At 50.2% G+C, this 27,633-nt stretch overlaps 1 protein-coding gene across 1 annotated transcript; it reads right to left on the bottom strand.

Moving 5' to 3' along the window:
• Positions 1-215: 215 nt before the first annotated feature.
• XKR5 (XK related 5) lies at positions 216-25,949 on the bottom strand. The gene is made up of 7 exons (XM_025394881.1): positions 25,876-25,949; positions 23,124-23,307; positions 14,853-15,037; positions 13,165-13,374; positions 11,523-11,692; positions 5,636-5,747; positions 216-1,885 (listed from the first exon to the last, which is right to left on the bottom strand). The coding sequence occupies exons 1-7, from the start codon at positions 25,931-25,933 to the stop codon at positions 750-752; spliced, it is 2,055 nt and encodes a 684-aa protein (XP_025250666.1). The 5' UTR covers positions 25,934-25,949; the 3' UTR covers positions 216-749.
• Positions 25,950-27,633: the final 1,684 nt, after the last annotated feature.

The following is a 27,633-nucleotide window of genomic DNA, read 5'->3' as shown; positions in this document are numbered from 1 at the left end:
ACTGCTGGCTGGCCAGCCTGCAAGAAGGGGAGCTGCACATTTCACAAAAAAATACATTTATGCGGCTGGACAGGAGGATACTGATGGTCAGAGTGAATTGCAGAAAATGTGTGCGTGTGCCGTTAGCATGGGGGAGGCTGAGCTAAGTGAGTCTACTCTTCCTTTTTAAGGGCTCTAATATTGTCCCCTAACCAAAAGATACGGGAATCTTAGAATGATGTTTGCATTTTCAGTTATGTTAGTTATTACAAACACACAGTCCTTATCTACTCCCAGAAAGCATTCACATTATATCTTACCAGGAGATTTCATAACATAATGCAGTTAGAATATATGAAAATGAGATTCATAACCACTAAGTGTGAGGCAAAGCTAATTGTAACAAGAACCCCGAATAAAACAGGAATCTGGGTTTTACCTTTGTGTTTCCTAGAAGCCACAGCAAAAAGATAAAACAGGGGAACCTATAGCTCATAAAAGGCAGCAGGCAATTTTGACTGGAATCTCTTTCTCCTCCTCCACAGTGTGTTAGAGTCTCTGCTATGCATGGGTGGGGTCTGTGATGTTTACAGCGAATCTGAGAAGTCATCCAGCCCTGTTTCCTCATTTTTCAGGGATGCAGATGGAGATTCAGAGGTGACAGTAACGTGCCCAAGGACACAGGTGTCAGAAGTGGGATTTCTCTTCTCACTGCACCAAATGACCAGCTTGGCTTGTCAGCCTGTTGTCTTATCCCACCGTGACTGTGGTCAGATGAAAAAACTCGGCTCTTGCTTCATCTGTTCCCTGCAGCTGCAGTCCCTTTGGATAGACTCAGACTTAGGGGTGGACGTGAGGCAGGGCTCATGGGCAGTCCTCAGCTGTGGCAACGACATCCACACACCAACAGCTGCATGGTGACTTTGGTCCCTTGTGGGCTCCTGCGGCTCCTCCAGCTCTGAGATACTGAGGGTTCTTTCAGGGAAGCCTGCACTGGGGCAGAAGCCGCTGCAGGGGCCTGTGCCTAGGATGGGGCTAATGTCAGCCATGGTGACGGGGAAGGGCTTGACCACTGGCTGGGGCGACGCAGGCTGGGCAGGGCAGCTCTTTCCCAGACTCCTTCCAGAGTGGGCTGTTTGCAGAGTAGCTGGGCTGCCTTCTTGTGAGGATGTGGCCACTTCTGCAGTGGCGCTGAAGTACAATGTGGAACTCTGCTGTCCTTCCCCTCCTCTTGGCTCCCCACCCGTCCCCTTCCCCTGTGTCCCAGAAACAGCGTCGGCTCCTTCCTTTGGGGTGCCCACCCTCTGCGTGGCTGCTGGGTTCTGGCTAGGTGCCTCATCCTGCTGATTGCTGGCAAAAGATACATAACTTGAGGTTTCCAATGGGTCAGCCTCTGCTTTAGGGACACCTTCAAATGCAGAGCTGTTCTCTAAGGTTGACGGGTCACGGGATGAGGATGGGAGCTCTTGCTGGGCGGACAGGGCCGTCCTCTGCAGGTCGTCCTGTTGACTCAACCCCCACGCAGGTGGACAGTAGACAGGACTGGCATCTCCAAAGGCGGCATTGATCTTAGACACATTTCCTGTTTTTAGGGCAAGTTTCACCCACAGCCAGTGGTGATGACTGAGTAAGGAGTCCTCCACAGCAACCTGGGTCCCCAGCCCAGCCTCTGGGGGGACCTGCTCAGGGGTAGGGGGCTTCCCCAAAATGGTTAGCTCATAACTTGCCCCTTGGCATGAGCCTGAGCTCTCGGTTGTCTTCCCAGCTAGAGTTACAGCCCGGGGAGAAGCGCCTCTCTCTGTTTTATCACCTCCTGCAATGCCACAGGACTTCCTCAGGCAGCCCTGCCAGATATCTGTGGATTTTGGATGCAACAGGCTGTAATAAATTACCAGCGAGACACTGCCTGAAAAAGAACAAAAAGACCACAAGGTTATGTTCTTTGAAGTCTGCATCCTCCCTGTGGTTTGCAGTTTCAGGTTCTGGCTCTTTTGTGTAGAGCAAGATAATTTGGGATCCAAAATAGGACTCTTGTTGGAGCCTCAGAACTGGATATTTTAGGGGAATTTAAGTAGGTTCCAGCTTCTAAAAGCTGTAAATATTTCTAGACTTAAACACGAGTAACAAGGCTTCGATCCGATTGATTCTATGCTTTTGTCTTGAGGGCAGCTCCAGTTGAGTCATCTACATGTGTGTGCGTGTGAGTGTGCATCCATGCATGTGTGTGTGTGTGTACACACAGGTACAAAATGTTTGGTAGAAATATGCATTCAAGTAACTGGACCATACACTCCAAATTCAACTGTCAATACAGTGGTTGATGGGTTACAAAGCAGGGGGAAGGGAAGGTGTAAGAAATAACCTCAAAAACAAGTAAGACCTAAACAGAGGTTAATCAGATTCATCAAAAACCCCATATCAAGGAATTTCCATGAACAACAACAATACTTCCTTTGTGCATAAACATCTTAATCACATTGTTGTCAGTTTAATTTATTTTGATCAGAAGTGTTGACTGCTGCAATAATTTCTTTAACAGAGCATTCCAGTAAGCCTCCCACGTTATTTCCAGTTTCCTGTTGTACTGGATAAAGAGCCTGGTTTCAGGGTGCTCATTATAAACAGCACAAAACCTGAAGTAATGCCTGAGGCCAGGAGATTGCAGCATGACGGAGCTAGAAAGAACCCCTGAAGCACACCCCCCACCCCCCAATCCTCTCTTGTCTTAGGGGACTGGGGAGTCCGGGTCAAGCAGCTGGTTAGTGGCCAGGCTCAAACTTGGGCAAGAGAGATGGAATGCCTCCGTGTGCAGCACCCCCTCTGCAGTAGGCCCTGCTCAGCCAATGTCTGCACTGTTTTGAATTCTCACAATTGCCCGGTGAGGGACATATTGTCATCCTTCTTGTACAAGCAGCCACCCAAGGCCAGGAGAGATGAACAAAGGCCCCTGCCCACAGAAGTCCTGGGCACACTTATTCAGTGAACACAGACTTTCCAGAGACCATGCGGTCCGGGGCTTCTTGGTGGCATCCCCAGGCTGGCACGCAGTTGGTATGCAATGAAGGTTGGTCACAGGATGGAAGGAAAAGGGGAGGAGCCTGGATGCAAGCTCGTGCTCCTTGGACTATAATTTGTGTTCAATCTTCCGGCCGAAGATTCCCAAGGGTCAGCCGGGGAGCCAGGGGACTGGAAGCTCCATCAGAGGCCAGAGGAGGAGCGGCAGACATGGTTCTGAGCCGGCGGCCACCTGGGTGCTGGGTGCTGCCCGCGGCTTTGGGCTCCCTACTCGCTGCCCTCCTGCTGTGCCGTGGGCCAGCATACTGGCTGTGAAAATGTCTTCTCACTGGAGCGGAACCGGAAGGAAACCAGGCGTCCACTCCCAGGACTGTGACAGGTTTTTGGAGCGGTGCGGGACATCTTTTTTGAATCAGTGTTAAAATCCAGAAAGCAGATGAGGGGACGTTTTTCCCTCCCACCACACTGTGCCCCCAGGACTCAGCTATACCTCCCGTGAACTGGAAAATCCAGATGAGTTGTTAGACCTCCTGGCTGGCAAGGCCCCTTCATTCCAAGTATCACGTGGCCCCTCCCTGAAGGAAGGATTGCTTGAAATATGCCAGGAACACCCAGACTACCATGCAATGTGGTGAGAGGGGTGCTTCTCACCTGGGCAGCCTGATGTCCTCAGTTTCCCATAGGCCATTTATCCACACACACAGCTTAGAAGTCAATGCTCTGCTATTCAAATGATTATTTCAAAAAAGACAAACCAGATGCCCATCCATGGGTCGATGGTGAAACAAGCTGTGGTCCATCCAAGCCATGGGATGCGACTCAGCCATAAAAAGCAAGGAGCTGCTGACACACAGCAACCTGGGAGCCTCTCCAGAGAGCTCTGCCGAGTGAACAAGACCGATCCCCAGGGGTCACACACTGTGTGGTACTTTCACACAGCATTCTCCATGTGACAGAATAACAGAAACAGAGAACAGATGGATGGTGGCCAGGAGGGGAGGAGGTGGCAGGGGCGAGAGGAATGGGGCAATAGGAAGGGTCCTTGTGGCAATGGAAGGGTTCTCCCTGCACCTTGACTGCACTATGTTGAGATCCTGGCTGTGATGTTGTACCACCGTTTTGCAAGATGTTACTACTGGGGGAAAACCCGGTAATGGGTACAGGGAATTCTCTGTATTATTTCTTTCTTTTTTTTTTTTTTTGAGACGGAGTCTTGCTCTGTCGCCCAGGCTGGAGTGCAGCGGTGCGATCTCAGCTCACTGCAAGCTCCGCCTCCTGGGTTCACGCCATTCTCCTGACTCAGCTTCCCCAGTAGCTGGGACTACAGGTGCCCGCCGCCACGCCCAGCTAATTTTTTGTATTTTTAGTAGAGACAGGGTTTCACTGTGGTCTCACTCTCCTGATCTCGTGATCCGCCCGCCTCGGCCTCCCAAAGTGCTGGGATTACAGGTGTGAGCCACTGCGCCCGGCCTCTCTGTATTGTTTCTTAAAACTACAATTTTCTAAAAAGTTTGATTTGAAAAAGAAGGGGTTGTCTCAGCTACCTGAAGCTGGAACAAGTGAGGAGCAATGACGTTTCATGAAGAAGGACAGAGCTGAAACCCAGGGTGGTCTGTGGCTCTCAGACGCTTGCTACAAGGCCACAGCGTCTGACCCTTCTCCAACCCGTGAATAGCCCCTGCATCTCACTAAGTGCTTTGTGTCCAGGTCATTCCTTTCCCAGGTCCAGGCCACTCACACAGGCCACGTCCAACCCCTGGCTGCTGTGAGCAAGAAAAGAACCCGAGGCCACTTCCAGGCACCTCTTCAGAGTGGGGGTGACAGACAGCAGGCTCTGGAGTGAGGGCAGGAGTTGTTGCAGAGGACTGGGGAATCTTTGTCCTGGCCCGTGTTGCAGAAGCACGAGGCCCCATGTGAGATGTGCGGGTGCTGGCCTTGACGGTCCCACCGCAGGCCTGAAAGTGACAGTGGTGGAAGCCTGCTGTGCTGGGAGCAGAGGCTGGTGTCCACACCTTTCAAGTAGGGGGCAAAATCCCTGCGGAGCTCATGCCAATCTGGGAAGCGAGGTCATCATTGTGGGCACAGCACAGACCTTGGGGCCATGCATTCATAAAACATGGCTGATTACAGCTGCCAGGCCTGTGCTGAGGCCTGCATTGGAGCTGGGCTGGAATCTCAGCTCTATCTGTTACAAACCATCGGATCTTTTGGGGACTCGACCTCCTCTGTGCCTCACCTTCCTCTCCTCCACTGCTAGGGCACGTACCTCCCGGGGTGCTTGCCTATGGGCTGCAAGGGGTGCCATGTGAGGAGGATGTGAGGAGCTCCCCAAGGTGGGAGGGGAGAGGGAGGTCACATCCTCAACCCTGCAGGAAACTCTGGGGAGGATGGGGGCTTTGGGGTACAGAGGGACAGCCCCAGCTTTGCATGAGGTTCTGAGCACAATCGCAAGGCAGATGAGGCTGAGCTCAGTGTCTCATGCTCTGATGGGGACGGCTCTGCTACCCACAGTGCAGTGAGCCTGGTTCCTTGATCTCCAGTTAACCACATCTGAACTCAGTTTCCTGCCCTTTGAGCCCATTTAAAAAAAAAAAATAGGTTGGGGAGGGGATGCAGATAAGAAGGCAACATTGGGGCTTACCAATCAGAAATCCAGACAGGACCCCAGCTATGGTCTGCAGGCTGGTCCATGATGCCCCCTGGAGAAAGTCGGTGGCCAAAAGCAACAGGATGATGTTCTCCAACAGCATGACCTGCGGGACCCAGGGGAGAGGCACCACACCTCATCAGGTGCAGACCACCCAGGGACCACCCCGTCCCGTGAGTCTGCAGCGGCTCCCCCTCCCCTCCATCCTGAGTGCCCACTGGAGACCCCAGGCTGTTGGGGCCTGCCCAGGAGCAGGGCTGTGTCCCACTGAGACCTTCTCTGGCAAAGAGAGAGCCACTCTGTTCTCAGAGTGGCTCATTAAAGTGTCTGCAGAATCATAAAGGCCCAGGAAATGTAAGGGCATCCCTCAAATGGCTGTGGGGCCGTCTTTAGAATCAGTCTGGGCTGAGAGAAACTTTTATTTTCTACTTTGCATATTTCTCCATCCTCACGCTAACTGCAGGCACGCATTAGTGTTGTAATTAAAGGTAGCTGCAGAGCTCATGATGCCACTGAATTCCAGGGAGCTAGGATCACAAACTTTCTAACTTTAGGATTTTGGTTCCTTAAAATAATTGCTTTGCAGCGACCAGGTAAATTCGCCTTGCGGCCACCAGGTGGCAGCAGGAGACGGGAGCTCGCGGGCTGACAAAGGAGCTTGGCCCCGCGGCTGCAGCTGGTCAAAATGGCAGATGGTCCGGAAGGCTCTTTGTCCCCCGCTCTGGGTCGGCTTATTAACTTTGCTTTCTAATTTTTAAATATAAAAATATATATCTTCATTAAAATAAGTAAACGAGCTCGACGTAATTCAAAGACGATATATTTAAATACTGTATATGTTATTTATTTAAAAATAACACTTAAATTATATACTGATTTGCTAAAACTCTTTAAAGATTTGCCAGGGTTATTCACTGGCTTCATTTTTCACTCTCAAAAATTCAAAGAAGTAGATAAATAAAAAAATTATGAGGAGCTGCTTCGTAATCCTACGAATGTCCATTCTCCCAGTCCCTCTGGGCGCAATGGGCAGGGTTTCTGTGCTAAAGGCCTTGGCCAGCAGCCAGTACAGAAGGCGCCTTTCTTTCCCCACCCCTCAGTTGTGTGGTTCTGGTGGTTCAGATCCTTACATTTGTCCCAACTCCATCACCTGCCTCCTGTCTTTCCCACCATTTTCGTGGTTCTGGCCCCCCATGCCTTCTGTCTAGGCAACCCCTATCTTCATTCTCTCTCTGAAATATCTCCTCCACACCAATGTCAGGGCAACCTGCTTCACCCAGAGACTGCACCTTGCCATTCCTCCCCAGTGCACCTCGAAACAGCCCCCCTTAACTTCAGGATCCAGTCCCTACTTCTCAACAGAGCAGATGGTCCTGTTTGCCAGTTAGCCCCAATTTTCCTTTCTGGGGTCATCTTCCAGCATGCTCTCCTCAAATGACATTCCACTGACAAAGAGTGTTTCCTCAACCAAACTCCAGTCAGGATCCTCTGAGGCTTCTTTTCCGTGAGTCTTCAACCCTGGCCGACGAGAACTCCAGACTCACCTCCCCACACTGAGAGACTTGAACAAACACTGACAGAGTTTCCAGCGGCTCAAGGCCTCACCTCTACGATGCCGACCTCAGTCTCCTTTAAGTTCCTGCCTAAGAAAGCGCAATGCTGCCAGGAGAATGTACTGTTTGTTCCAGCCACAACTTGGTGCTGGGCGGATAGGACCCTGGACTTCCTTTCCGAGCAGTTACTTTAGAAAGCTTGCAATTGCAAATCGTTTCGCTGTGTTCTGAGATACACATCTTCATTACCTAGAACTGTCTCCTCAAGGACCCAAGAGCCATCTATTTAAATACAGACTCCAAGCCTGGTGGGTGCATTGCTCTAACAGGACTGACTCTTGCCTCCTGTCATAAAGAAATGAGAAATTTGTTTCTGTTCCTAACAAGGGACAAGCGCCAATGAGCAAACGCAGATGGCACACTCCCATTTACGATCCCACTTTCCTGCTTTTTGTAAATTTCCACCTCCCTGTCTCTGTCCAAGCCCGTTGATGTTCCTCCGCCTTCCTCCTTTTTTCTCCCTTTTAAGTCCCCAGTTATCTCTGCATAACCTGAAGGTGGGTTCAGTTCATGTGGGGCTGTCTTCCCTGTGGCGACAGACTCAGTGCAATCTGTTTTCATTGCTTTTAATGAGTGCAGGGCTTTGTTCACCTCTGACGCGCATGCACTCACTTTCCTGTGGATTTCCAGACACTCCCGGGTCTTCTGCAGCTTTGCCTGAAACGTCCTAGCCCCCTTCCACACTTTCCTTCAGGTGAACCTCGCTCACCACACAGCACCTCGTGCAAGTCCCCTCTGTAAACCCTTCCCTGACTTTCCCAGGCTCTGCCTCTTGTGTCCTGTGGAGTTTGGATAGCGTCACTTCTCTGATCACAGTGGCTGCATGGATTTGCTTATGTCTTTGTGGCCACTGAGGCATGACACTCTCACACTGTGGTGTTGAACTCCATTCTCAGCACAGGAGGAAGCTGAATGTGTGCTGATGTGAATAAACCCGTGATGGGTGAAAGAAGTGAGACCGGGTCTTATATTACATTCAGAAATGACCGAGAGGCCTGCTCCCGCCTCTGCGCAGGAGGTGAGGACAGGTGAGTAGCTCCTGAGCTAGGCCAGTTATAGTGTCACCTGCGGCTGTCTCCAGACATGGATTCCCAGGTCCCATTCAGACCTACTGAGCCAGAATCTCTGAGGGGGAGCCTGGGGATCTCCACTGCAGAAAAGCCCCCCTGAGTGACACTGACAACCAGCAGGGCTGATGCCCGGCTGCACTGGAGGCCCCCAGCCCCCAGTCCCCAGTCCCCAGTCCCTGCCAGACCCTTCCAGCAGAAACCTCCTGAACCCCTGCCAGGGGGTGGCCTGTTGGTTAAGGGCCCTACGAAAAAGTGTAACAATTAACCAGGCATAGTGATATGTGCCTGTGATCCCAGTGACTTGGGAGGCTGAGGTGGGAGGATCACTTGAGCCTAGAAGGCAGAGGCTTCAGTGAGCTGTGATGGCCTGCTGCATTCCAGCCTGGGCAACAGGGCGAGCTCTGTCTCAAAAAAAACCAAAAGCTAAAACAAAACACCTTATGTTCTTACTTGAAGGGATGTGGGGGTGGTACACTCTCCAGTGGCCCAGGAATAGGTTCAACATAGGTGGGTGATCCTTGGGTTGGCCCTGGGCTGCGCTGCCCAAGGCTGGGGCTTCCAGACAGGAACTGCAGCTTCTTCCAGGGCCCACCCAGGGCCTGGGCTTTGGCAGCCTCTTTCCTCTGTGAGCTGCTGTCTCAAGGGCTGGGGCTGCGAGGGGCCCGGCACCCTCTGCAGAAGGTAATGCTTTTGAATGGCAGCACGGGTCTGTGCCAGCAGGGTGCCCATCTCAGGGAGTGGTGCCCCAGTGTGTCCACTGCAGTGTGGCCTCAGGCTTCCAAGATCACAGTCTGGGCATCGCTAACCTGCCCAGAGGTACTGGCTTCAGGTGCTGGCCACTCAGCCACATTGGATCAATGGAGATTAGCTGGGGGTATTGAGGAACACAGGGAGAGGCTGCCTTGTGCTCTGAATGGCCCATGTCACAGAGCCAGGGTTGCCCAGCACCGCTTGGCACAGGGAGGGGCCCAGACTCAGGCCTGGGCAGTGTCCGTGGTGCAGTGTGCGGTGAGAATGCCCACCTGTCATCTCTGCCTTTTCTTCAGTTTCATGGTTGCAGCCCCACCTCAGAATGTGACTGGCGGGCACTCTTGAAATGTCAGTAGTTTAATAGGTTATCCTGGGAGTTATTTGTTATTTCACCTCTTTATGGTGATATTGGCCATCTTTACTCTCCACTTCCTTCCTCTTCCCTACCCACCCTTCCTTCCTTCCTTCCTTCCTTCCTTCCTTCCTTCCTTCCTTCCTCCTTTCCTTCTTTCTCTCCTTTCTTGCTCCCGATGTCTCTTTCATTTATTGTAAATTGTTTATTTATCTTTCAGAGCATCTACATCTATCTACCTGTGCCAGGCACCAGACTCTTGGTTTTCTATCCATCATCTTATCAATCCTAGCAACAACCATTTCAGAGATGCAAAAAAACTGGGTGTGGGGGTCGGGGGAGCCCCGATGACTCTCATACCGTTCAGAACTGAAAGATCCTGGTATCAAGCCCTAGCTGGTTGGGCACCAAGTCCTAAGGCCCATGTTCCCCACCACATGCTGCTGGGATCCAAGCTACCGGGCTGGGACTGCCTGGCCTGGATGGGTCTGTGCACAGGGAGAGAGATAAGGACACTCGTGCCACTGTGGTAGATCTCACTCTGAATGTAATGGTATCTGATTTCTGTTTTTACTGTTTAATCGCTCTTGACTCAGTGATCTAGTGACTGTATGAGACAGCTGGGAAGAAAGAAGGATTTGCTTTCTTTCCTTCTGTAACAGCCCTCAAACTCCTGGGAGATGACGTGGCGACTGAGGTGAGAATGTGACAAACGCAAGCAAACAAGGTGGCAGGTGTCAAACTCCTCCTTATTGAACTCCTGCTTATCTGGGCGTTGGCAGATGGGATGTCCACCTATGAATAAGCCACTTCAGCAAACTGGCCGAGAAAATCCAGATTCCACTTTGTTCACGTGGGGATCATGTGGGTTGGGAGGCTGCTCATGCATGACCTGGACCCTGTCGCATGTGAACCTATCTACAACACACATGCTGTTATGCTCGGTGTTCAGCTGTGGAAGCTGAGGTTGGTGAGGCTCAGTAATGTGTCCAATGTCACAAGTCCTGTGAGCTCTGTCTGGCTCCATAGCCTATGAGGTTGCTGTGCTTTATGGGTCCCAAAATCAGCAGCTGTCCAGGACGCTCCCCTTTCCTGGACGGCAGCTGCATCCTGCCTTTATCTTCACCCAGGTCTCTACCCTGGAATGCCTGACTCCTCCCTCAAAAGTCTCACCTTTTCATGTTAACAATGGCCACAATTTATGGGTTATTTTGTGCCAGCTACTTATGTATATTGTTTTATTTGGTCTTTATAGGAACCCTGCAAAGTATGTAAATCTTATTTAATCTTCATAGGAACACTGAGAGGGTGACTTATTTATTCCTAGAGTGCGTGAAGAAGTAGGTTCAGACAGTTTAAATTCTTGGCTGAAGCCAGGTGGTGGTAGCAGTCAGGAGAGCTGGGCTCCAGTGCAAGTTTTCTGACTCCAAAACAGGTGCCCCCACCTACGTGGTTGTATTTTCTCTCCTTTTCCCATTATAATCCAGCTCAATCTCCACTGTCCATCTGAAAGTCTCTGGTCATCCCGATGAGAGGTGATGCTGGCAGCTACTCCTATGAGTCCCAGACATTTTTTTTTTCTCTCTTGGCACCTTGCCACATTCTATCTGATTTTAGTTATTTGGGTGCCTACTTACTTTCCAAGTATTATAATTTTTTTTAATAGGAAGAAATCTCTACTGCCCTCAAAGCAATCTGAAGAAGTATGAGGCCACTTTTGTGTTTCTGATATTCTCTAGGGCTATGCCTGGATCTTAATCATAAACGCCTAATAAAAATGGAGTTGATTAACAAAGACATTGAGTATATGATATTCAGCAGGTGGGCTGATGTAGAGAAGACATCACCAAATATGCCTCAGTTGTTGCCACATTGAATGCGGGGCCACAACTGGAGATTGGGTTACTATTTTCAAAACCTGTCATCTCTGTTCAAGACTATAATTTCTTTAAGTATTTTTCTTAAACTAAGCTATTCCTTCTTCAAGAGATAGGTGTGCACTGGTGCACACACAAACACACCCCCCACACACACCCATACACACCCCACTTGCTGTATACACTGTAAAAGTTAGGATGAAGAACAGTGCCACTTGCCATGTAGAATGTGACCATCCTATTTCTGGAAGGGCTGTCCCAGAAGCTGAGGTAGCAGAGGATGTACACGGCCCCCACGAGCAGGTTGAACAGCCTCCAGTGGCAGGTGCTGTCGATGATGTCACTCTGCTGGGCGACGAGCCAGAATGTCATCACCAGCCAGTGGGCACCTGCAGAGAATCCAGGTGCAGATGTCAGGGTCCACATGGGGAGATGGGGGGACAAGCAAGGACACAGAGACCAGGGGCTGGAAGCCTCTCCGACCACATTTGACTCAGCATCCAAGAAGAGACATCAAAACCCAGAAGAGGTTTGAGGGGGACAGAAAACCAACGCAGTTTGTCTTTGCATGTATTATCCCGTTTTATTCTTATAAAGCGTATCTGACCTAATTCGAAGATGACCAAAGAAAGACTAGCTTCAATAACACTTGCCAAATATTGTATACCTATGCCCTTTTCGTTCCAGAAAGTGTTTAAAGAGGCAGTTATAAAACTGACTGCCAATTATTTTAAAATTGTTACAAGAGCTGAAACCCTCCACATCCAGGGAAAGAATTCTATGTGGTGCAGCTCTCATTTTTATTCCCATGTTTTAAGATGAAAAAATCATTCTGGATTTCAAGCTGAATTTTTAAAAAAAGAATAACAAAATAGCTAATCTCTCTTTAGAAGCATGGTTTTTTTTTTCAAAAAAATTATCCTTTCTGCCAATAACTGTATTTAATGTTTGATCTAGGCCCAAGGGCCAAATATTTCTTAATGTCTCCAATTCTCTTAAAACAAGAGTACACTGTTCCTTCTTGCAGAATATATTCACTGATGACCAGAGATGACAGCTCTCCTTGGCAGGGACACACAGGCCCTATTCAGGGAGCCTCCAGAGCCAGATAGACTCTCTGTCATTGCCATTCATATTGTGTGTGCCTAGACTGAGGGAGGAGGGAGGGCTTGGATTTAGTGGAGCTGTCCTATTTGCAACAGAGGAGATGTCCAAGATTCAGCATTCAAAGGAAATGGTGCACTTTTGGAGGCTATTGTGGTATCACATATATACCATATATTTTTATATCAGGTGAGGCAGGTGGGACCTTGTACCTCCCTCCCGTTTGACTGACAGTTTTTCTACATAACAGATTTCGGCCTATCACACAGAACAGTCTCATGAGAAGTTCTCTGCTCCAGATTTAGCTGGGAGTTTTGAGGGCTGGGATGTCTAACCTGAGGATCTCCCAAGAGAGCTAGTACATTTTCCTTCCTGCTCTGGATGTGTACTCATCGGGAGCTGCAGTCTAGACCTCCATGCTCTTGAATCTGGGCTGGCTGTGGTTGCTTTGACCAGCAGAATACAGCAGAAGCAATGCTGAGCCAGTTCTGAGCCTATTTTTACAGAAGACTAGCAGTTCCCAGTTCCTCTCCATTGGAATTCTCAGCTGCTAATTCCTGTCAAGGCTCCCTATGAATCTGAACACCTGCTACCCCACTGCCATCTCTGAGGCCCCCCAGGCAAGATCCATTCAGCAGAGAGCCCCGTCAGCCTGCAGGCCTGGGATTGAGGATCATAAGTGGTTATTCCTGAGACCTTCATTTCTGGGTTGGTTTTTTATGCAGCAACAGATGACCAGATCATTAGCTCAGCTCACCTGCAACCACCAAAACCCAAACGTGGTAGGCTTTGTAGAACAGAACCAGACTCAGCACGCGGGTTCCCAACATGCCCATCCTCCAGAGCTGCTGGCAGAAGAGGGCAGCCCATGGCACGGCCAGGTGGCCTGGCTTCATGAAGCCCATGAAGCGAGTGTAGGACACCAGTGCCCAGGAGAGTGAGGACCAGGAGAACAGGCTGCTCACCCCTGCAAGGGAAGCAGAAAGACGTGGTATGTTTTCAAGGTTCCGAAGTGATAGTACCTGGTGAAGATTTACTCACGGCATTTCTTTAATGGGATGTGTAACCTCTTGTTAAAGCCTCGCTGCGCAGAGGGTATCACTAACCCACCACCTTGACTAACAGGTAACATAACAACTCTGTGTCCAAATACACGTCTATATTCAGGAAGAAACAGGGATATGCAGGAAATATTTCCACTACACAATGTACTGAATGCTCTTCCTGGCAAATGGGCTGGACTCTTTCTTTCTATGCCCTTTAAGAAAAACGTCCCACTTCCTGATCCTCTAAGCCTGCTGTGTATAACAAAGCTGATTCTACAAGGCTCTGAACATGGCTCCACCCCAAATGTACTTTGCTGTTTGATCCATATGACGGAGGTTTAATAAAAGAACCAAAACATCCAATGGTGTCAGGCTCTTTGATAAAGATGGATGGAAGGACAGGACAGTCATGTATGTGATGCATTTAATTTATGCGTATGCAATTGTGGACACTCAGCAAAGAGGAAGGGAGAGATGAAGATGGAAGGGGAGAGGTGGGGAGGGAGAGGTGGGGAGGGGAGGGAAGCGGAGGGGAGAAAAGGGGAAAGCAGGAGGGAGAGGGAGAAGGAAACAAGAAGCAACTGAGAGAAACAGGGAGAGACATAATGACAATGTGAATGGCCTGAAATGAGTGGGAGCTGGAGACAAATATTGCTGGGGCCTGAGTTGTTCTCAGTTTCCACATGGCTTTGAAGGCATAAGCCTCTGGCTTTGTAAAGAAGTAGTCTTTTTTCTTTCCTTCTTTCTGTCTTTCTTTTTTTTTCTTTTTTTCTTTTTTTTCTTTTTTTTGAGACAGGGTCTCACTCTGTCACCTGGACTGGAGTGCACTGGTGCAACACGGCTCACTGCAGCCTCAAACTCCTGGCCTCAAGTGATGCTCCCACCTCAGCCTCATGAATAGCTGGGACTACAACTGCACGCCACCATGCCTGGCTAATTTCTGTATTTTTTGGTACAGATGGGTTTTCGCCAGGCTGGTCTTGAGCTCCTGGGCTCAAGTAATCCGCCCACCTCAGCTTCCCAAAGTGCTGGGACTACAGGTGTGAGTGTTGTGTCCGGCCAAGAATTACTCTAATGACTAAAGATAGAAGAAAAACATCTGCATTGGGTTTATGGAGAGGCAGTCTTTCCAAGGCATTTTCAGGGTAATTTTGATTATGGGCAATTTCTACCTTATGGGCTGACTTTAGCATGACCCTTAAGAAAGAAGGGAGCCAACTCTCTGTAAACTCAATGCGCCAGCAAAAGCCAGTTTTAAGCATCATCTTGGGCTAGTGAGCTCAAGGTGCCCTAATGCTCCTAAGCAGAGGAAATCTTGAAGGGAGGGTTTTGCTAAAGAGGTTCACGTTCCTGTCCCCCTTCGGCTGCCAGTCTGTGTTCTGTGGTGAAAGTTACTCACCTGGCACAATATCTGTGAAGCCTGAGGCTAGAAAAACATATGTCTGAAGCAGCAGGTGGGGTCCAGTCTGCAGCAGGGCCTCCAACAGTCGAAGGGCCGACAGGTCGGCCTCCTGCAGCTGCAGCCAGCCTCGATGGGGAGCCTCCTGTTCCTTCTGCAGAGCGGTCAGCACAGCGTCCCAGTGCCTAGGGAACAGCGGAGGGCACGTGACCTGGAGCCAAACTGTGGTGAGCTTCAATAGGACCAGCTTTCATTTAGAGACATACTACATGCTAAGCAATATCCTATGCCCTTACTAGTCACCTCGATTACTAGTTAGTCTGCTGCCGGGCACTGACTGCAAGCAGAAGACGTCAATTCTATGTCAGTTCCCTGAGTCCCATGGTGCTCAGCCAGGCCACACTCTCCCCACGTCTGGTGCCCCAGTACCTGACCCGGGGGCTCTTTGAGCTGCAGCGGCTGCATGGCAAGGGAACTCAGGCTGCCAGCTCTGTGAGACTCGGCAATCACCCTGACCTGAGTCCCTCCCTGGACCCTCTTGGGATGGGAATTCATTTATTGACAGATGTTTGTTGCAAGGTACTGTGTTGTCATCTCTTTGGAGGACAAAAAGATGAAAAGCTCTCGTCCTCATCCTCACAGAATGTAGAACTCTGGGCTGCTAAACCTGGGGCACATGAAGAGCAGACAGGGAAGAAGGATCTGGTGGCTTTGCTGGGGGGTGGCCAGAGGTCCGGGTGGCTGGAGCACCATACGGAGCTTGGAGGCTGATGTGGTTGGTCCCAGTGAAGCAGATCAGGGGCCTGAATCTCAGGCTACGGGGTTTGGATTTTGCTCTGGAAAAATGAATTCGGCAGAAGTATATGTACTATTTGGGGTATGAGATGAATGTGTATGGATTTTTGTGTCTATGTGTCTGTGTGTGCATAGTGCATGTGCATGTATATGTGTGCACACACATGTGGTGTATATGTGCCTATGTGTGTTATATGTATCTGCATGTGCATGTATGCATGTGTGTGTGCAAGTGTGCAAAACATATGCATATGTATATATGCATTATGTGCGTGCATATGTATAGTGTATATGTGTATATATGTGTGTGCATGCAGGTGCATGTGTGTATATTCATGTATGTGTGCAGTGTGCATGTGTAGCATGTGCAATGTGAGTGTGTGTGTGCACACATGTAGTGTGTGTGTATGAACAGGGGATAGGAACATCAGGAGGAATTAGAGCTAATAGAATACTTCTAGCAGTAATTAGTGAAGGGTGAGTGAGAAGGGAGTCTTAGGAATGGAAAGTGGGGAGCAGGGGCAGAAAATAGTGAGGTTGGAGATCAGGATTTGATGACTGAACGGGGGAGATGAGGGAGGTTGCAGTGGCTTTGAGGTTTCAGGCCTAAATGACTTGGAAATGGTGGTGCTACCGACGGAATTAAGCCAGGTGAGGAGTGCTGGATTGGCTACAATATGAATTTCTTCAGCAGTGAGGAATGTGAGGATGGCTGGAGCCCCCATAAGGAGAGATCTGGATGACCAGTTGTGGTTGAGGGACTGGAAGTGGCCAGAAGAGACTGTGTGAAGACAGCAGAGGCCAAGGACAGCACCCTGGGGACTGTTCCCACTAAGGGCTCTGGATACTAAAGGGACACCAGCAAGGGTGGGTGGAGGCCAAGAACCGGGCAGCAGAGAGAGCTGCTGATGTCTGCACTGTGGATTACAGGATGGGGTGGCCCAGGGCCACGGGGACACATCAGCTCACCCAGCCTGGGTGGCCCTCCTAGGCTCTCGGAAAAGGAATCAAGCACCAGAGAAAGAAGTCAGAACATGTCCTCGCTTCATTCTGTTTCCCACGAGCCTATGCCAGACACCTTTATTGGAAACTTCATCTCATGAGTAGAAAGTGGCACAGGCCACCATCCTTACAACCTGAAGAGCCACATAGAACCCATGACAACAACGAAGCCACTCCCCAGCCACACCTGTGGGCTCAGACTTCGAGTCTCGCCTGGGGATGAGATTTCACCACCACCCACCAATTCCTCTCTGGGTCTACCCAGCAGCAGCAACAAGGAGACGACCACAGCCGCCTGCACACGAGCCTGGTGCCCAGCAAACCCACCAGATTCTGCTTCCCTGTCTTGTCCAAGTTAAGAACTAGAGGTCCCTTCAATGTAGCAGCTCCCGAAGCCAAGCTGGATGCATCCGGAAGGTCACCTGCAAAACTCCCTCTAGAGACCCTTAAGGCTCTGACTGGCAGGTGACAAGCTGGACCCTGATGGTTGGCAAACATTTCTAGGTCCAGAGCAGAAGATTCGGGGAGTCCTCTTGCAAATGGCTTTATTCATGGTGCTGAGATCCCAGGACAGATGTCTAAGAAAACCAACTTTCCTTTTTCATGATTTGGAATCCTGGAGTGAACCCATTTCTTACTGTGTCTTGATTCCCGACATGAACTTAATGTTAAAAAAAATATGACACTAAAAAATGTAACCATGAGGGCAGGCAGTGGTTTTCTTTTCACTCTCAAATCATTTGTTCCTGACACGGGGTAGTTTCCTCTTCTTGCTCTTCCAGAAAAGCTTTGTTTGTTCAATATGCATTTTTCTTGGGCTTTGAAAAGCCCACCTACTACAGACCACAGGAGAAGTAAGAGAAATGAATCCTAGCTTTTTGGGAGGCCGAGGCAGGAGGATTGCTTGAGCTTAGGAGTTTGAGACCAGCCCTGGCAACATAAGGAGACCCCATGTCTACAAAACAACAACAAAAAATTAGCTGGGATAGTGGTGGGTGCCTGTAGCACCAGCTACTCAGGAGGCTGAGGTAGGAGGATCACTTGAGCCCAGAAGGTCAAGGGTGCAAGTGAGCCATAATTATGCCACTGCACTCCAGCCTGGGTGACAGAGCAAGAAGACTCTCACAAAAAAAAAAAAAAAAAAAAAAGAAGTTAGAGAAATGAAAGATGTCTTTTAGAAACTTAAGATTCAGCGTGGAAAGAAAACATACAAATGTGAAAAGCTTAAAGAGGAAGAAATGTATCAAAAGTATCAAAATGAGTGGCTTGGGTAGTGGTGGAATCAGAGTCACAGGGAGAGAGAATAAGGTGGTCAGGGAGGGCTTCCTGGAAGAGGAGGACAGGCAAACTCTGGACAAGTAGATGGTAGGAACAGCCTAAAGGAGTGTCTGGGATCAGTGGCACAGGGTACAAGGCACTGAAATGAAGGTCCATGTCTGGGAATAGCGAGTATCTGGTGCTTGGTAAGGTGGGGGAGGCAGGAGAGGCTGAGTCATGGGGCTACCCTTGTAAGAAACAGAGGACCAGTGGGAACGTGACTAGCCCAGTTTTCTGAAACGACATGTCTCGAACCCATTGCAGAGGGAGAAATTCAGGCTGAGACCCCTGGACAGCCACTAGGGAAGCTGGGGTGAAAGCTGAGGCAGGATGGAGAGCATGGGGGTTTGGTCACTAGGTCCTATGAGATGGTGTCCGACATCTGTCCTCACAGTCACTGCGTCATTCCAGGTCCTTATCAGCTCTTGCCTGGATTTCTGGATGCCCGCCTGGACCGTGTCCCTCCCAACTCTGTTCCATTTTATTGTCCCTGGCGCCATCTGTCTACAAGCTTATTTGCCCATATTATTCCTTTGCTCAAACCCTTCCAACGGGTCTCCAATGCCTGAGGATAAAATCCAAACTCCTTATCCCAGTAGAAAAGTTTCTTCACGGTCCAGCCCATTTATCTCCCGCCACATTCCTGCCATCTAGGAAATTCTTACCCTCTAGTCTCAATAAGCTTCTCCTAATTTCCTAAACACATCACTTCTGGAACGCATCTATGTCTTTGCACCAGCGGCTGCAGCTTTCTGTGTCGGAAATGCCTGTTCCCTCCCTACATTGATGGAACTCGCAGCATCCTTCAAGCCTCACTCGAGGGATCCTGAGGCGACTCGGCCCTCCAGCGCTAGGGCTATATTTTATATACTTTTAAATATTAAATCTCCACCCATGTATGCTGAACTTGTCTTATATACCTTTAGAGTTTACTTTAACTTTGCTTTTGAGAACCTTGAATTTTCACTAAAGAAAAATTGCTAAACCAAGATGCACGCGAAGGATGAGATAGGCATTCTTCTGTCATCTCGGGCTGAGTTTACAAATGGGCTTAAAAAGAAAGATGAAAAAGATGTTGGTAATGTACAGTATTAAAGTGGAAGTAAAAAACCTAAGTGGAAAAAAGTAATCGTCTTTGTTTGAATAAGTAGTCACCAATGTTAGGTTCTCTTGAACACAGTCAGACTTAAAATTAACATAGTATGTATTATTGGGAACGTTAAAAAGAATACACTTATGGCTTAAATTCTTGCATTTATTTATTTATTTATTTATTTGAGACAGAGTCTCATTCTGTTGCCTAGGCTGGAGTGCAGTGGTGCAATCTCAGCTCACTGTAACCTTTGCTTCCCAGGTTCAAGTGATTCTCATGCCTCAGCCTCCTGAGTAGGTGGCATTACAGGTGTGAGTGACCAAGCCTGGCTATTTTTTCTATTTTTAGTAGAAATGGGGTTTCAACCATGTTGGCCAGGCTGGTGTAGAATTCCTGGCCTCAAGAGATCAACCTGCCTCCACCTCCTAAAGCACTGGGATTACACGTGTGAGCCATCACGCCAGGCCAAATCCTTGCTTTTTTTTTTTTTTTTTTTTTTTTTTTTTTTTGAGAGGGAGTCTCGCTCTGTCGCCCAGGCTGGAGTCCACTGGCGCCATCTCGGCTCACTGCAAGCTCTGCGTCCCGGGTTCACACCATTCTCCTGCCTCAGCCTCCCGAGTAGCTGGGACTACAGGCGCCCGCCACCACACCCGGCTAAATTTTTGTATTTTTAGTAGAGACGGGGTTTCACCATGTTAGCCAGGATGGTCTCGATCTCCTGACCTCATGATCTGCTTGTCTCAGCCTCCCAAAGTGCTGGGATTATAGGCATGAGCCACCGCGCCCGGCTGCCTTTTCAACTATTTTATCAGCTTGACAAGGTTGATTGTTCCAGGTAGACAAGCATATAATCATCTGCAGAGAATGAGTGTCTCACTCTTCCCTTCTGCTAGTTACATGATCTTATTTCCTTCAGTTTCCTTATACATTAGGTATATACCCTCCAACACAATATTAAACAGTAGCTGTGATACTGAGCATGCTTGTTTTCTTATCTCTGAGCCATCATGCCTGGCTAATTTTTTTTATTTTTTATTTATTTTTATTTTTAGTAGAGATGGGGTTTCAGTGTTAGCCAGGATGGTCTCCATCTCCTGACCTCGTGATCCACCCGCCTCGGCCTCCCAAAATGCTGGGATTACAGGTGCCAGCCATGGCGCCTGGCCTCAATCCTTGCATTTTTATAAGTAACTTTGTGTTTTACTAGATTTTCAGTTAGTAGATTCCTTTGTATTTTGTTGTGAGGACACTCAAAGGGACCTATATTCTTAGGCAATTCAAAATTGTGCAAAACACAATTGTTTTGGCTCCCCCTACAGGTCCTTTTGCAGAACTGCAATTCGGAAAGCTGGATTGCTTCACTAAAACACTACTTTACTCAGTGTTTTCTTTGAACCCAACGTGCTAGTTTCAGGATAAGGAATAGATCTACTGCTGTCTATTTTAACTTTCAAAGCTTTCCTCCATGGAAGTAAATTTCTGTTTTTTGGTTCATGTTTAACCTGAGAAACACTGCAAATCTTGCGGCTTTTATGCTTGCACTGGCTGTTACAAACCTTAGGGCCAAATTGTGACCCGCTTCCAATAACTGTGCCTTCTGGCCCTATCTTGTTTTCTAACATTTCATCTCTATACCTGGCCTTTCTCACTTCTTTTCTTTTCTTTTTTGTTCTTTTAAGGATGTGTATTTTTAAAGTCACCTTAACCTCTTTTTAAAAACAAGAATAAATATACATGACTAATGGTTTTTCCTAACTTATAATTTTCATGTATCTCTTCACTTATCTATATGAGTTCACTAGTATATACCTGAGTATTCAATTTAGTTTTTTTAATATACACCAGAAAATCATGGCATCACTTAAGAAAATTAAGAGTGCATGGGAGGCCGGGCGCGGTGGCTCACGCCTGTAATCCCAGCACTTTGGGAGGCCGAGACGGGCGGATCACAAGGTCAGGAGATCAAGACCATCCTGGCTAACACGGTGGAACCCCGTCTCTACTAAAAATACAAAAAACTAGCCGGGCGTGGTGGCGGGTGCCTGTAGTCCCAGCTACTCGGGAGGCTGAGGCAGGAGAATGGCGTGAACCCGGGAGGCGGAGCTTGCAGTGAGCTGAGATCCGGCCACTGCACTCCAGCCTGGGCGGCAGAGGGAGACTCCATCTCAAAAAAAAAAAAAAAAAAAAAAAAGAGTGCATGGGAAAGATAGTGTGGGGTCCACTGTGAAATACCAGCAGCATGAATTTGGACACACCATGGTCCCCTGGCAGTCCCCATCTCTGAGGGAGGCAGTGGATTCCATGGGGCCTGAGGGTCCACACAGCCTCAGAAGGCAGATTTGTCTACTCATTACCCAGGAAGCTTCTGTAAGTGATCACCTGGGCTTACCTCTCTGTTTGGGCTACCAAACATGTGCTTATGGTAGCTGACTCACTCAACAGGCCTCTGTCCTCGAGGGCTCATGCCTTATGACTGTGATGGTCAAAGCCAAGTAAGACCCAGAGCCCTTATGGATTGATGACTGGGCTGGGCCGATCAGGGAAGGGGACGACAATGGTAGCCAGGCCACAGGACAGGCTCTAACCCTACGAGGCCCTTGGAAAGATCCTTCTCTGCCTTCTCGCCCATGGAAGGAAGGGCCCTATCTTTTCAGAGGAACGGCACTGCTTGAACACAAAGGCCCAGCTTTGGCAAAATGCCTGTGGCTGCAAATATGCTTTTGGTGCTGTTAGAGGTTTAGGGTCCAACTCTGAGGGTCCAGTGAAATTGAGAGTGGGTACTTGAAGTCTTTCTCAGAAGCACCCTCTACCTCCTAGCTGAGATTCTATTCTAGGCAGGATGGCATCATTCCCTGCTCGCAATGATGCTCCATGTGGGGCTCAACATTCATTTCAGTGCCTCCTGAGAAAGTCTTGGGAATAGTTTGCAGGCATAAGCCCCCAGGACACGGAGCAGCATTGGCCATGACCCCTTGAACACTCTTCCAACTCTCGGTGCCCATGATTTAATGAACACTTGAGCTGCAGGGCTTCGCTGCTCTGATCCCTGAATTTTTCTCCCTTAAAAAAAATCCTGTGTCTGGGTGCAGATGCTCACACCTGTAATCCCAGCACTTTGGGAGGCCAAGGTGGGCGGATCACGAGGTTAGGAGATGGAGACCATGCTGGCTAACACGGTGAAATCCTGTCTCTACTAAAAATACAAAACATTAGCTGGGCACGGTGGCATGTGCCTGTAGTCCCAGCTACTCGAGAAGCTGAAGCAGGAGAATCACTTGAATCCAGGAGGCGGAGCTTGCAGTGAGCCGAGATCACACCACTGCACTCCAGCCTGGGTGACAGAGTGAGACTCCATCTCAAAAAACAAAACAAAACAAAACAAAAATCCCTATCAACCCAATGGAATTATAAGGCAGCAGCTGACAGCTGAAATGTGCCCTTGATATAAACTCACGGATACATCTCTTCTCATAGCTCCTTGAATCTAGGTTCTCAAAGTAGAAAAAATCAGCCCTCACCGGTAGAGATGGTTTGTGGATCACGGATAAGCCCACCAGGCCCCAGAACTATCCCAGGCTACTTCTTTAGACATAAAACTAGCCCTGGCATCCAAATGACTTTTTCTTGAGACGAAGTCTTGAAGCGAATGTGAACAGACTGGCTTCATTTTCTAGTCTGTGGTTCACTAAAGCTTAGCCACCTTCCTATTCTAAGGTGACAGGTGTGCAGATGGAACTGCCTTAACCAAGTTGCTTTATATGGAACTAATGGCTCAACCAACGAATCAAAACAGCAAGACAGGACTTCAGCTGAAGACAAGAAAAAGCCTTTCGTAAGGTCACAGCTGCACAGAGAAAGCGCCCCTGAGGTTGGAGATGCTCAACAGTGTGCAGGCAGGAGCCGGGGGTGCCAATATCAGAGCAGGGGTTTGCTATGGCAGCTTTGAACCTCTTCCCAATGACAAACTTTTATGACCTTGAGGACAGAAGCCACACGGACAGAAGAGTCCTCCCACTGCACCTGTGCAATTGTGCTCCAGAGGTGAAAGACGCAGCTGTTCTTACCGCTTCCAAACACCAAGCTGTAGGAGGTGCAGCATTACCAAGGAGCAATGCCCTTGATGCCCGTCTGCTCGGAACCACAGGTAGCTCAGGCCCTGGACCAAGAACCCGGGCAGGAGGACAGCCAGGGCCAGCCACCCCCACAGAAGCCGCCCTGTGGTGAAGTAGTAAGCCACGGTGTAGAGGCCTAGGGGAGAAGGGGAAAGGCAAGCAGGTTATTGGAAGGCTGGAGTGAGACTGGGTACCTGCATTTTAAACAATTTAACATTTTCTGGATGTTACGATGTCCTGACCTCTTAAAACTTTTCTGGCTGGGGAGTGACTGCCCCTCCCAAGGCTAGCAATTATTTGAGTTAGCAAAGGGCCCAGCCAGGGGCTTATCTTTGACATGGGAACTAAATCTAGCCAGAGCCAGACTTCCCGTACCTGGCCCATACCCCCTAAAAGGTGAACTTCTTTTGCCTTAATCATCCCAGGGCCCAATGCCAGGCAACCAGGGACCACCCTTATACCCCAAAGCCACAGAAATTATTCAAAGAGCTAATCTGAAGCTGGTGCCCTGCCCCAGCAAAGGGTCTGGCCTCAACTTCCCGTGGTTCCTGTCTCCTGCCTCCTGACCACGCTGGTGACATTGCCTTGTGGCCCAGCATGGTGTGACATGTCTCCTGTCCTAGGACTTGTGAGTACAACAAACTTTGCTTTCCAGAGTCTCTCCTGTGTCTCATCTTGTGGCCACACCTAACAATCTCATTAAAAATAAAACCAAAGCACTTTGGGAGGCCGAGGCGGGCAGATTGGTTGACGTCAGGAGTTCAAGACCAGTCTGGGCCACATGGCGAAATCCCCTCTCTACTAAAAATACAAAAATTAGCAAGTGTGGTGGCTGCGTGCCTGTAATACCAGCTACTCGGGGTGGCTAAGGCACCCGAATGGCTTCAACTCAGAAGGCAGAGTTTGCAGTGAGTGGAGATTGCACCACTGCATTCCAGCCTGGGCCACAGAGCGAGACTCTTGTCTCAAAACAAAACAAAACAAAACAAAACAGTAACCAACCAACACAGTGTCCCCATCACCAGCAAGAGTCTCCTAGGAGCAGCCTGGGAGCCCGCAGAGCCTCTGGTAACAGGGACAGGCATGCACTAAATGACAGTGTCAGGGCTTTCCGGAGCTGCTGGGCAATATACGACATGTGAGAAGTGCCTAGCATCTTGTGCATCCTCGAGAACGATGAAACCTCCTCTCTGGTTGGTTGGTTTGTTTGTGATGGTGGTTGGGTACGGTTACACAGAGGAGAGAGGATCTGCACTCCCCAGTCAGTAACTCTACACTACGGAACCGTTAGTCCCTGTGGGGTCACAGCTCGCTCTGTGGGGTCCCTCTTCTCCTACTTTCACATGGGGAACTCCCTGGCCTGGAACTCTGGGCCTCCCGGGTACTCCTAGCACCCCCTCCTGAGGGTTGTCTGAGGTTGATCGTGGAGGCGGTGCGCTAGTAGAGGCACCGCACACAGGCATCCTTTCACACAACTGTTACTTAGGCTTTCCAATGGTAAAGTTCTAAGTGGATGAATGAACACAAGCCGCGGATTTTAGGGAAACTGCGAAAACTGCCCCGAGGTACAGCTGCGGACTCTGCAGCTCTGGACCGCGGGGTCCGGGCTCAGGCAGCCCTTCCATAGTGCCCAGGCTGGGTCCAGCTCTCACCACCCCGAGCGTCCTGCGGCAGCCTCCCTTGGACAAAAAGCCTTGGGTGCTGCAGGGCTGGAGAATGCTAACAACCAGGCCGCGCCCAGCTGGAGGACAAGGGAGGACACCTGGAGTGGGTGCCGACCCCCGCGGGTCCTGTCTCAGCCCTTCGCGTCCGGGGCGCGGAGCCAGAGCGCTTGCGCGTCCCCTGCGAGCTTCCTGCTCTGCGCGCCTCGGAAACAGCCGGACCAGCGAGGACGCCAGTGAACTCACAGAAAAGTCCTGAGGTAGCGTCCCCACGGTCCCCCCTCTTCTCCCCAAGGGACTCTGCCCCGGAAGAGGCGTCCGCAGGGAGCCCGGCGGAAGTGGGCGGAGACGCTCCTCCCCGGCACTGAAGGAGTTACGAATTTAAACCAGAAGGGCGCGAAAAATGGGGCCGTCTTGCTCCGCCGCGGCTGGCGTGCTCTGGGCTTCCCCCTCAACGGAGGTGGCCCCAGAGGGCCGCGTCCCGCCCTGTCCTAAACCCCGAAGCGGAGTCGCTGTCCTACAGGGCCGCGTGGATGCGGAGCCCTGTCCCCCTCTTCCCGCCACCCCTCCTGCGAGCAGCCTCCAAGTCGCAGGGTCCCCCGGGCCGGCGGGGAGTCGGGGGAGAGCCCGGGAGCCCCAGACTTGCGCTCAGCACATCTTGGCATCGCAGCACTTTGCAAAGCTTGTGATGGAAGGAAGGGCGGATACATCTCCCCCGGTTCTGCGAGGGGATCTTGCATGCGTGGGGCGGGGGGATCGTGCAGGGGCGGGAGGAAGTCAAGCACCAGTCGGGGGGCGGGGGACCGAGCATAGGTGGAGGAAAATCATGCATCCGTGGGGAGATCGTGCATGCGTGGGCATCCACTAAGGACAAGGGGACGTGCTCGGCAGGTGGGGAGGCTACCACCGTGCGTCACCGGCGCGCAGTGCTGGGCGCAGGCCCGGGCAGTGCCGGTCCAGGCATAGGCCGCCTGTGCGGCTCCGGCGCCGGGGTGGGGTAGGGGGCTGCAGGGGTGAGCACAGCCTCGGGCTGCCGCACTCACGCGCGCTCTGCTCGGCCGCCTGCAGCAGGGCGGACAGCCCCAGGAGCCCCGCGTGCATCCTCCGCGCCGACCCCGCAGCCTGCGCCCGCCCCTTCCCCTGCCCGCGGTCCCGTGTCGGGGAGGTTTCCGGCCCGGGGTCCGACTGCGGGTAGCATTTCGGCCTGAGCAGTTAGGCGCGAAGCGTAGGTCTGGTTTATTCGTAGCGGCCAGCAGGGGAGGGAGGGAGGATGCTTAGGGTTTCTGGCTTCCAGGGTGGGTGGGGACGGGGTGGTGGAGCCCAGCTGAGGTCTGGGCTCCTGATAAGGGCAGAAGCGGGTTCTGCGCTGCCCCCAACCCTGTAACCGCCAGGAAAGCTCTTGGTGAGCGTCGGGACTGCGCAGGTTCCTCGGGAGGTGGCTAAACTGGCGACCGCCTCTGGGGCCGCCGAAAGCAAGTCCGTTAACCACTAGTCAGGGAGTAATACTGTGTTTGAGTAAATATAGAGAGAGTTGGGTTAGAATCGTTGATTGGGTCTTTTTGAAATCTTACAGTTGTGTGGCCAGAAAACACAGGGCCTGTTACCCGGCATCATGGTCTACACCTCCCCTACAAATCCATCCCAGGCTCTATCCTCATGAAAGCTTTTTCCAGATCTGCTTGAGGGTTAAGATCCCAACGTGCAAGAAGAAAAACTGCACATTGGAAAACCTTCTCCTCGGAGATACCTCCATCTACATTTATATATGTTTACAGATATAGAGATATATACACACACATTCTGACATTTTAAAAACGGCAAGACAGACTTTTATTCAGAACCATCGCCATAGATGTCAGGGACTGCACTGAGGTCTTGCAGCAGGCAAGAGAGATTGGGGTCCGAAAATAATAAGGAAAAGGGCTTACTTATAACCAAGGAGCAGGATGGGGGATGGTGGATGGAAAGTCACTGAGAAGGGGACATCAAGTGGGGGTTCTGGCTCACTGGACCTAACAGGATTCTTGCTGAGGGTGGGCCAAGGTGATCCACATGGGGGATGGGGGGTGGGGTGGAGCAGGTGTTGGAATTTGGTCAGATATGGAGGGTGTTCAGACACCCGGCGTGGGGAATTGGGGTTAAACTGACTTAGCAGGATTCCTGCTAAAACTAGACTCTGCAGGGACAGAGACAGGGATGCTCAGGTTGAGCCCAGTGGTGCAGAGAGCTGGAAGGAGGCTGTCCAATGTCTGATCAAGGAGACATTCTTTGCTATTCATGTATATACCTATGTATTGTAATAGGCTGTTCTTGTATGACTATAAAGAAATACCTGAGACTGGGTAATTTATAAGAAAAGAAGCTTAATTGGCTCACAGTTCTTCAGCATTTACAGGAAGCATGTGCTGGCATCTGCTTAGCTTCTAGGGAGGCCTCAGGAGCTTAGGCTTATAAGGGAAGGTGAAAGGGGAGCAGGCACATCCCATTGTGAAAGCATGCTCAAATTAGCATAAGAAGAAAGAGAACTTGGCCAGGCGTGGTGGCTCACGCCTGTAATCCCAGCACTTTGAGAGGCCAAGGCAGGCGGATCACCTGAGGTCAGGAGTTCGAGACCAGCCTGGCCAACATGGTGAAACCCCATCTCTACTAAAAATACAAAAATTAGCTGGGCATGGTGGTGGACACCTGTAATCCCAGCTTCGCTTGAACCTGGGAGGTGGAGGTTGCATGGAGCCAAGATGGTGCCATTGCACTGCAGCCTGGGTGACAGAGGGAGACTCCATCTCAAAAAAAAAAAAAAG

This window comes from Theropithecus gelada, chromosome 8 (assembly GCF_003255815.1).
Source record: "Theropithecus gelada isolate Dixy chromosome 8, Tgel_1.0, whole genome shotgun sequence".
NCBI lineage: Eukaryota > Metazoa > Chordata > Mammalia > Primates > Cercopithecidae > Theropithecus > Theropithecus gelada.
Note: the sequence above shows the minus strand (reverse complement) of the source record. Positions and strands in the feature narration are given on the sequence as shown.

Excerpts from the sequence above, each read along its gene's own strand:
- XKR5 (XM_025394881.1), bottom strand. The coding sequence starts at position 25,933 with ATGCACGCGGGGCTCCTGGGGCTGTCCGCCCTGCTGCAGGCGGCCGAG. Across the intron at positions 11,693-13,164 it reads TTGGGTTTTGGTGGTTGCAG|GTGCCCACTGGCTGGTGATG; the intron begins GTGAGCTGAGCT and ends GATTCTCTGCAG. Across the intron at positions 5,748-11,522 it reads GGATGGTCACATTCTACATG|GTCATGCTGTTGGAGAACAT; the intron begins GCAAGTGGCACT and ends TGGGTCCCGCAG.